Source organism: Hipposideros armiger, unplaced genomic scaffold (genome assembly GCF_001890085.2).
Source record: "Hipposideros armiger isolate ML-2016 unplaced genomic scaffold, ASM189008v1 scaffold_1415, whole genome shotgun sequence".
Classification (NCBI taxonomy): Eukaryota; Metazoa; Chordata; class Mammalia; order Chiroptera; family Hipposideridae; genus Hipposideros; species Hipposideros armiger.
In genome coordinates, this window is record NW_017732765.1 from 200,768 (window position 1) to 210,864 (window position 10,097).

General features: G+C 40.3%; 1 protein-coding gene across 1 annotated transcript in view; it reads left to right on the plus strand.

The window, feature by feature from the left end:
- LOC109377479 (ryanodine receptor 2) overlaps positions 1-10,028 on the plus strand; it is a 193,940-nt gene extending 183,912 nt beyond the window's left edge. Inside the window, exons 41-45 of the mRNA XM_019633841.1 lie at positions 1,138-1,243; positions 3,257-3,377; positions 6,931-7,100; positions 8,310-8,530; positions 9,832-10,028. Of these exons, the coding sequence (XP_019489386.1) occupies positions 1,138-1,243; positions 3,257-3,377; positions 6,931-7,100; positions 8,310-8,530; positions 9,832-10,018 (805 nt within the window). The 3' untranslated portion in view covers positions 10,019-10,028. The remainder of the gene's footprint in view (positions 1-1,137; positions 1,244-3,256; positions 3,378-6,930; positions 7,101-8,309; positions 8,531-9,831) is intronic.
- Positions 10,029-10,097: the final 69 nt, after the last annotated feature.

Below are 10,097 nucleotides of genomic sequence, written 5' to 3' on the forward strand. Positions count from 1 at the left end.
AGGGAGAATAGCTACCTTATATTTCTCTATAGAACATGTTGTTAATACTTGATTTCAGCAAAGACATACATTAATCCAGGCATGCTGCTTCCTAGTTTTTAATCTGTGGAGGTGAATGTCCTGCTTGGGGGTCATGCACCCACACTACTGGCCACACTGGTAAAGGTATATATAACATAGGGCTTATTGGAGGCAAATTTCCTGGCAAAGAAGTGGTCCTGCAATCCCTTGTTTCTGCACATGTAGACCAGGCATGGCTGTTCTGTCCACACCAAGGCCAGAGTTCCAGATTGGGAGTGTTCCGTGGACAGGCGATGTATTGATCAGTCAGCCGTAGAGGAATAGGGAACTCTCAGCTTCTCTGCATAGTAGAAAGCATGTCAGGAGATCTCGGGCCCAGGACCACCCCAGTGGGTGTGCACTCGAGGACCCTGGAAACAGCCAGGGGCAGTGTCGTCAGCAAGGTTCGCTGTCACCCTGCAGACCTGCGTCCAGCTGACGCAGCTGCCTGCTGAGCTCCCAGAGGATCTCCTGGGCCACCCAGAGTTGTCTCTCATCAGTGCCATAGTGAAATATTTATGCTCTCCTCACAGATGGGGAGGGGGACGTGCTGCATTACTGGGAGTGGGTCGGTGGGCAGAGTAGATGGTTAAGAGCTGAGTGAGTAAATGAAATCACATTCATAAAGTGCCTCCTCTGGGGAGAACACTGTACTGGGTGCCTTAGATATGTGACCTTGTAGGACAGATCTTTGTCACCCTTTCTCTAAATGTGTGCTTCTTTGAAAACTGTCCTAACTTACCAAGTCCTTCCATCATTGTTTTCTTTGTTATTGTGCTGTCTGCCACTACACATGAGCAGAATCCATCCAATTGGCAATTCCTCTTTTTCCTTTCTGAGGAATCTTAATATTAAAGTTCCCACAAATGCATTCTTGGTGATAGCATCTTAACCCTGGTCTTTAACCAGGCTTTAAAATGTCCAGCTGTAAGTTAAACACCTACATGAAAAGCATCAGAAGAGGCAGAACAAATTAGCTTGTGTTTCCTTTGCTTTGAGAGTGTGGAGTAAATCTGAAATAGCACTTTATTCTCCTGTTTGCTTTGCTTTTTATTTCTTCGGAATAACCCATGAAAGTGACCTAGAAGAGGAGGAAGATGACACCATCCACATGGGGAACGCCATCATGACCTTCTATGCGGCTCTGATTGACCTGTTGGGACGCTGTGCGCCTGAAATGCATGTAAGTCCTTGGGGTTCAGGGGCAGCACCCTGGCTTATCTGTGGGATGACACCCACAGCTGGAAAGGTCCCAGCAGCACCCACAACTAGTGACCAGCATGCTCCAGTAAAAGCAATGCTGCTGCCTAATTGCTGGATGAGTGTTTGTTTAGTTGGAAATAAATGTCTTGTTGGTTGTAAAAATTAGCAACAAGATTTCAGTAGAAGTCATTAGTAGAATAGTCAGTTACTGACAGAGCTGTAAAACGCACCTAGACCCCACACTTTAGGACGAAAAGAACACCTTCCCTGTGCAATTTCCTCTCCTTTTTCAGCATGCAGAAAGCAGCCACTCTTCTTGAGGGTCATTTTCTTGTACAGTATTTAGTCTCGGTCAATGTAACCTCCTGCTAATGAGATTTTCACCATGTAAATAGGTTATTAAAAATCTGTCTGCTGGAGGTGATTGTGGACAAAAAAGTTTATGATCACAATATTTGGGAAGTCTCTTGCTCTTCATGTGGGCCCCTGGTTTGGGGGAAGAAAAGAGCTGTTCAGACCTGATTGATCAGTGTTTTCTGAGCCTCTTGACCAAGAGGAAATTAAAGTTTCATGGGACAATACTTCATTTTACTCCATAAAACGTTGTGGCATTTTCTTCTTAATTTTATTCCAAGTTACTCTGTTTTATTCTATTATATCCATTTAAAAATTACTTGTCAGGGCCCATAAAATTAGCCTCGTGACCTGTTAGTGGGAAACAACAGTTTGAAGACACTGAACAGTGCTGGGGTGCAAGACAGATACACTCTGAACTGGTCTGAGCAGGAAGCGACAGCGACTTGTTACAGACCACCTTTCTCCTACCTTTAGCATCTATGGGGTTTTCTGTTTTCATTTGTCTGTTTGGGTGGGCTGGGGTGGGGGGTGGCTCTTTCTCTTACACCCATTGGGTAAAACTTTCTTACTTTCTTGATATAATCTCTTGTGAATAGTGAGGAATCACAGGATGGAGAAATGTCAGAATGTTAGAAAACTTAGTCTGGTTTTTGTGAAAACGTAACCTTCTGCTAATGAGATTTTCATCTTGTAAATGGGCTATCAAAAGTCTATGTGCTAGAGGTGATTGTGGACAAAAAAGTTTATGATCACAATATTTGTTCCTTTCCTGTTAACATGAGAGATCAAAGGAACCAAGAGAGAAATTATGCTAATAAATAGAAGTTTTTTGTTCTATTAAGAGGAAACAAATCTAAGTGACTTAATAAGGAACTGACCTTGGCAATTCTGAAATGTATTCATCTCAGTAACTATGAGTTGAGGACCTCCTATGTGTCAGAGCTTGTGCTTGTGTTTCACACCTTGTGGTGAAGGAATCAGATATACCCCTGGCTGAAGCATGTGGTCTGTCCCCAAGATGGGCTGAGATTCTTGACAGTATCAGAGCCATGTTTTCATGGGTACTGCGTTAGCCAGTGACAGTCCAAAATACCTGTTAGATTCATGTTTACCATTTACCCCATATTGTAAACACAGCCTTGGGTTTTACACCAGGGTGGCACATAGATGGATATGCAATTATATTTTCATCACAAAGTGAGAAAGAGGCTAAATCAATCATAAATTATAGTGTATGTTCAGGGCCTAAAGATAATAATATTTTTCTTTGTATTAGCTCATGTTGTGGATAGGGGTTTATGTGTGATTTTGGGAGGTAAGCATCAATGGACTTACCAATCTCACTATATTTTAAGACCCTGAAGAGGATAAAAACCATTGTTCTAATGGATAAATCGGCTGGCCTAGACCATAGTATATAACTCAATGTATGCCGATATCAGTGAAAACCATGTGAGCAAGTAAATATCTGTCTGTAAGCCTGAAACAGTGGTTTCGGAGCAAGATCTAACTTTATATGTATACTTAACAGAAAATTATTTTTTGACTTGGATTCCCGTACTTCAGACTTTCTGGATAGAATTAAAGCATTGATTTCACAAAGTTATTCTAATGTCCCTTTATTTTCTCCCTGTAGTTGATCCATGCTGGTAAGGGAGAAGCCATCAGGATCAGATCTATTTTGAGATCCCTCATTCCACTGGGAGACTTGGTGGGCGTGATCAGCATTGCTTTCCAGATGCCAACGATAGCCAAAGGTAAGGCGGTTCCAGCTCTTTGTAGCTCAGAAGGACTTGGATGATGTGATCAGATCGGTACTCAGCATTTCCCTACCAGCTGCATGGGAACATTACTTAAGTTTCTTTGAAACAAGAAAAGAACTAGAGTACATTACTTCATAAACTATTTTCTCTTCTCATGTTTTTAAACAGCTATGTTTCCAATCAGGAAAGAAGCCCCCCAACTGTCTTACCTAATGTCTCTTCTAGTGTTCTTTGATCCCCATTCTTCTCTGTTTTTCTTGATCACAGTTGCTTAATTCACTTGTTTTGGTAGTTTTCATTTTTACTTTCTTATAATGCTTTTTTCCCTAGAAAAACAATGATCATAGCTTTAACTTAGAGATTTAAATATTCCCAGTGTGTTGAAAGAAGTGTCCTTTTCAAAACTAAAGAGAACATTTTGGAAAGTTTTTTTTTTTTTCCTCATTTTGACCAAACGTTTATCATCCTTTTCCAACATATCATTTTGGGTTTAGAAACTGCTTGGGACTAGTTTTCCAGTATTAACTCAAAAACATGTTAAATAAAATCCACCTACTGCCTAAGGTCATCGCCCTGCAGCTGTCGCCCCTCCCGGTCCTGCCCAGGGTGGATGGGGTGGGGCTCGGGCAGCACAAGGTGAAGTGCAGAAGCTTTGCTGTGGGGGTTGGCAGTAGGGCCTTGGGTCACACCCACAGGGACCTCTGCACTGCCCCAAACTGCACTGGAAATGGCAAATGGCCCCTGAAGGTGGCGTATCCTCCTTGGCAGCCGTAAGGTAATGAGAAAGTAAAGTTTCATGTGTGTTCACCTTAAAACGCAAGTCTTCAAGGTGACATAGAGGCCATAATAATGGAACATGCGTTATAATTTTAGGGAAAGCTGGAACTTAATAATTGCCCCATAGCTTTTTGTTTTTCCCACTTTAAGCGGTGTTTTTCTTGTGTATATAAGAATTATGCTCATTGTCCTTCCTTTTACCTGTCTTCTAGTTCGTAGTCACTTTCTTACATATCTTTTCTTTCCCCTACATTTTGAGCCACAAAATTGACATGTCAGGATAAAGATAATAGTAATACCAGTGACGCACAGATTAGAAAACAGAGAAGTGCTGAATTTTAAGGTAAAATTGATAATAACAAATAACCAAGACATCCCTGTTAGCCTGGCTCCAAAGTCGTCTACACCTCCTCATTTTTCTGCAATTATCTGCCTTCAACAGCCCTCAAGATTTTTCAAGTTGGTTTCTTTCCTGTTCTACTTAGTTATGCTATACGAATATCATTTTATGTTTTTCTTCAAAAATAGATGAGGTATATTGTCTCCCTTGGAATTTAAAGGGTGTGTATGTGTGTGTGTGTGTGTGGTGTGTGTGTTGTATGTCTGTGTAGACACACAACGAAAGTTAATCTCTAAAATGCAATCCACTGGTCCTTGTTAAATTTCTACACTTGTCTTTTACCACTTTCCTTCTATGGAGACCAAAGACAGAAACCTGTATGTTTTTACTTTGCTGTGGTATGCATTTAAATCAACTTTAGCTCTTAAACCATCAATATTTATATGTTTCAATGACAAACTGTTCTTTAGGCACCACCAATTATCAGTTATAATTGTTACTGTTTGTTCTAAAATACATATAGTATGTGATGTTTGCCTCTAAAGATTAGCACTCCCCCCACCCCGCCCCAAGTATTAGCTAAGGTCTTTCTCAAACATTTCTATCATCTAGAACTAGAGTGTGGCCCAAAATAATAACGGAAGATAGAGGAGTTCAGAAACCTCAAGGGCTGAGACACATAATCTCAAAAGTGCAGGTTCTGCCCCTGTAGCTCTGGGCCCAGGCCGGTTGGGAGAATGTCTGGGGCGATAACTTCAGGTGGATGAACACCACAGGCCCCACAGGCAAAGCCGGTGCCCCAGCCCTGCTTCGTCCAGTTCAAACCGCAGGCATCAGAGAGGAGGCCGTTCCTCAGCTTCACTGTCTCCAGCTGCTTGAGGAGATGGTGGTGGAAATATAGCAGTGAGTGCAGCAGATCAGTGAGCCCTGAGTCCCCGCGGATTCCAGTGCAGCTTCCCTTAAAAGGAATGTCCGCCTGCATGAGAGTTTCAAACACAGTCTTAGTTCAGGATTAGTGAGCTGCTCACCATTTCCTTAAGCTCAACTATATGTTAAAATGATAGAAACTGATAAATCTAAATTCCCTATAACGTGATATTTAGGAGAATGGAACTGGAATTTCATATAGATGTTTAATTGAAAATTATAGCATACTGATTTAACACCAGGCAATAAATCAGCTTTGGTTGGACTTCAAATCTCACTTTAGTTGGTTTAACTCTAACTTTGCCAGATACTAGGTGTACAGCCCGGGATGAGTTCTTTAATTTCCCTAAAGGTCAGTGTCATCTTCAGTTCAAGGAAGATCATATCCTAGTGTGATTCTGAACACTGTGTGGAGTCGTGTCTGTGGCATTTCTGTCTCAGTGCTTGACAACAGCACAAACATCAAGAACTGTTATTTTTGTTATTGGAACTATAGGAAGGAAAGTAGTAGGTATACTAGGCATTATTATAATTATAAGGAATGGAGGCAATTTGGTATTAACCTTTAATCTAATTCCCTTAAAAACATTTGTTATTTGTTTGTTTTCATGATTTAAATGTCAAATTCATTCATTGACTAGGAATGAAAACAAAAAAGTTGTGACTTGATCCTTTTGGGATGATGATGGTCTTGCATCGTTTTTCCCTGAGTCCTCCTTTCTTCAACATTGCATCATTATTAAAGATTCTGTGACAGTCTTTGTAGAATTTTAATGGTGTGTTCTCAGTAGCAGTTGGCATAATTATCACATGGTCAAACAGGAAATGCATCACTTTCTCAATATTTTAACTTGGCACATAAATCCCCAAATTCCCCATAGTAATGGTCCTCAACCTATGATCTACGGAGTTATAATAAGGGATTTACTAATTTATATAGGCTTGAGAGAGAAAAAAATACGACAATTTTTGTACAATGTTAATTCTGCTATGATTATTGAAACATATTTCATTTGCAAGTCAAATTGGTTTCATAAAGTTTTATCATTTTGTAATTGCCTAATCCATAAATATGTAAATATACCACAATCATCACATAGAAGTAAATGAGTTTGATTAATGTTTAAAAGAGGTTCTTATTCTTTAAAAGAGTGAACAACCTTACTTTACATTTTAACTTTTATGGTATTTACTCCTAGCTTCACAATGTGAATTCTGGATGCTTTTTTATTTCCTTTTCAGTATCTACCATGGTGTTATGTTTTTATCATATATGCAGTTAACATGGATGTGCAAATAACATTCAAATGACCTTGGATTTAAATTGCACCGTCATATTTCCTCAGCCACTTGCCAGCACTTGCTTATGGACAGTAGAAGAACAGAAAACCATTCAACTGATAACTTTATTGAAAACACGAGGGGGCTGGAGAGTAGCCATTTGTAATCTAGCTCGTGAATGGCATCGCCACTGATGACAGCATGTCACCTTCTCTCTTTTAGATGGAAGTGTGCTGGAGCCTGACATGTCTGCGGGGTTTTGCCCAGATCACAAGGCAGCCATGGTTTTGTTCCTTGACAGGGTCTATGGAATTGAGGTTCAAGATTTCCTCCTCCATCTTCTAGAGGTTGGCTTTCTGCCAGATCTCCGGGCTGCTGCTTCTTTAGATACGGTAATGATTTGAACAATCAGCTTCCTCGACTTTGGACTCTTCAGTCTCTGGCTTATGATATTCTTTCATAGATATACTCATTCATTCATTTATTGTCACCAAATGTTTATTGAGTACCTAGGACATTTTTCGGCAAGCAGTAGATAAACAGAAAATAAAATAGACTATGTCCTTAAGAAATTAATTGAATAGTGGAGAAAACGGGCAGCTTCACGAGTGAGATAAGAATTCTGACCAGCTGCAATGGAAGACAATGAGAAGTTCATATAACCCTAACTTGGCAGATTACTGTGGCTCCTGTTAACCTCTAACTTGGCCTAAACAACGATGCTTCTCAATACAAGCAACTAAAGTATTAAGAAGGTTTAATGGGCATTGGTAAGTCATACCAATTGCAATATATTGGTGTCTTCATTTGTTAATGTACAGATAGGTTAAAACCTGTCCTGTACATGCAGCGGGCCACATCGAGAATCCACCATTATCAGTGTAAATGTCCTGCTGATTCAAACATTGTGCAGTAAGCTACAGCTCTGAGTGTTGGTCTGGTAGTTCCAGTAACACCTCCCTTTATCCTGTTAAATGGTTTTTTTTTTATTTCAGAGGAAAATAGGTCTTGAATTGATCATAGCCCTTTGAGGAAAGCCATGAGAGGAGACTCACAAAAATGAAACAGATTTCTATTTTCTTTGGGTGCGGTGACATGAAAATCTGAGCCTAAATAGTATGGTTGACAACACATAAGACAATCAACCTTTGATTATCAGTGCTGATGGATATGAGTAGAAATATAAATAATAGTAGTAATAAATAGAATTCATAAAGAATTTAGGAGTATGAGAATAGCCCCTTTCTCTTTCCTTCCCTAGTAAAGAATAGTACTCACATTCTTTGATATCGTTAGTGTCTTTGTCTTTCATTCATCTTACCACTGGTATTTTGTTATAGAATATGAACCTCTGTGCTCTGGGCCTTTTTGAGGCGATCGTTACCACTTCATTTTTTATCTTTTAATAAACAATGGAAAGTTGATTGTTTTAGTGGTAAAAAATCATAAGACGTACTCTTAAAGATATAACTGAGGAATACATTTCCACTTTCCATGTTTTTGTCATTTTCTATGTAGTAAAATTACATCAACATATTCATCCCTTTGGAGCTCTCTGCTGCCAAACACAAATGACTTTCTCCTCTTCAATTTCTTTTTAGGCTGCTTTGAGCGCTACGGACATGGCCTTGGCCCTCAATCGGTACCTCTGCACAGCTGTGTTACCTTTGTTAACAAGATGTGCTCCCCTTTTTGCGGGCACAGAGCACCATGCTTCCCTCATTGACTCCTTACTTCATACCGTGTACAGACTTTCTAAGGGCTGCTCACTGACCAAAGCTCAGCGGGATTCCATAGAAGTATGTTTGCTCTCCATTTGTGGGTAAGTGGGCAACTAACTACACCAAGGCCCTTCTTTCAGAAAGAGAAGTCATTATTTAGTCCTTGACAAATTGTTAGGAATTTTGGAAAGAATTTCCATATCATGAAATTCACTCATTTTAAGTAGTCCTGTGTACTAAGATGTGAGTCCTATCAGAGCACTCTGGCTCCTGGTCAAGTTCAGGAGTGTTCCTCCAGGCCCCTGCAGGGTATTGAGCTGCAGGATATAAGTGTTGGGCCAGTTGTGCTGTTGTGGATATTGGTGGGTAAGGTGATTGTGTGAGGGGTCCCTGGCCACTTTACTGTAAGATTAATAGATTCTCCCCTTTTGACTCTGTATGATGGTTTTAACTCCTCTTCCAGAAGAGAAAGACAAAAAAAGAGACTTATTAAATATAAAAAAAATGAGACAGTGTAATATTAAAGCATTGCTTATGTGTGATAATGATGGATGCTGACTATTTCCTGTGGCCTGGACGACCACTTCCTGTAGATAGAAGTGTTCAGATGGCCCCCCGTGAAAACCAGAAACATACGTCCTCTCTGAAGTTCTCACAGAGAAAGAGACAATTTCTCAGGCACTGAGCTAGGGTCATGGTTTGTTTCTAATTGGGCAGGAGCTCGTGGAGGCGAGGGCTTGCACATCATCGAGTGGAAGGTTTTCTCTCACAGGGGGGTGTATGGATTTGAAAGATGGGCCTGAGGCAGGTGAAAAATTAGGATATTAGTTCTCTCACTCCCCTGACCCTACAATTCTGAAGATGGACTCAAAATACCTATCTCACGGATCTTTCTACATATGACATGGGGTCACGCTGTCAGGATGGCCTGACTCAGTAGATGTTCACCCCGTGTCAGCCATCATCCCTTCCTCCTCTGGCAGAACTCCTGTTTCAGCCTTTTCTCTCCCTTCTGCTCCTATGATTCCTCTTCATTTTGCTTATAATCGGATCACTGAAGCCCTTCTCACCCCATGGAGTCTGGGAAAAAGCATTTGCTGAGTTAATGGAAACAGTGGGTCTGCAGTTGTGTGTGATGGGAAGGAAGGGAGTGGAATATCAGTATCTTCTGTAGCAAAAAAGGATTGGCCTTCAGATCTGGGGGTAGCAATGAGTTGGTAATGCCACCTCTTATAAAATTACATAACTATTGATTAATCTTTGGATTGCAAACACCTAAATGTTACATCCTCTGAGGAGAGGTATAGGTACAGGTTCCCGATATTTAATTTAGTTTTAACAAATTATCTACTTGGTTTAGATGCGTTTCCCTCCATTATTAAAATTGGCTTTGTTCCACCAGCCAATTGAGACCTTCTATGATGCAACACTTACTCAGAAGATTAGTCTTTGATGTCCCGTTGTTAAATGAACATGCGAAGATGCCTCTTAAGGTAAGTATAAGAAACACTCGTAGTTATTTGACTACTGGCTCCTCTGACTTTGTTTCCTGTTACAACATGCACATCTCTGAGATACATCATGTTTGATTTTTGATGCTGGAAATTTTTTTCCGTTATTGAAATTGGCATATAAGTATGGCTATGTGTACATCAACCTAAAATGAAC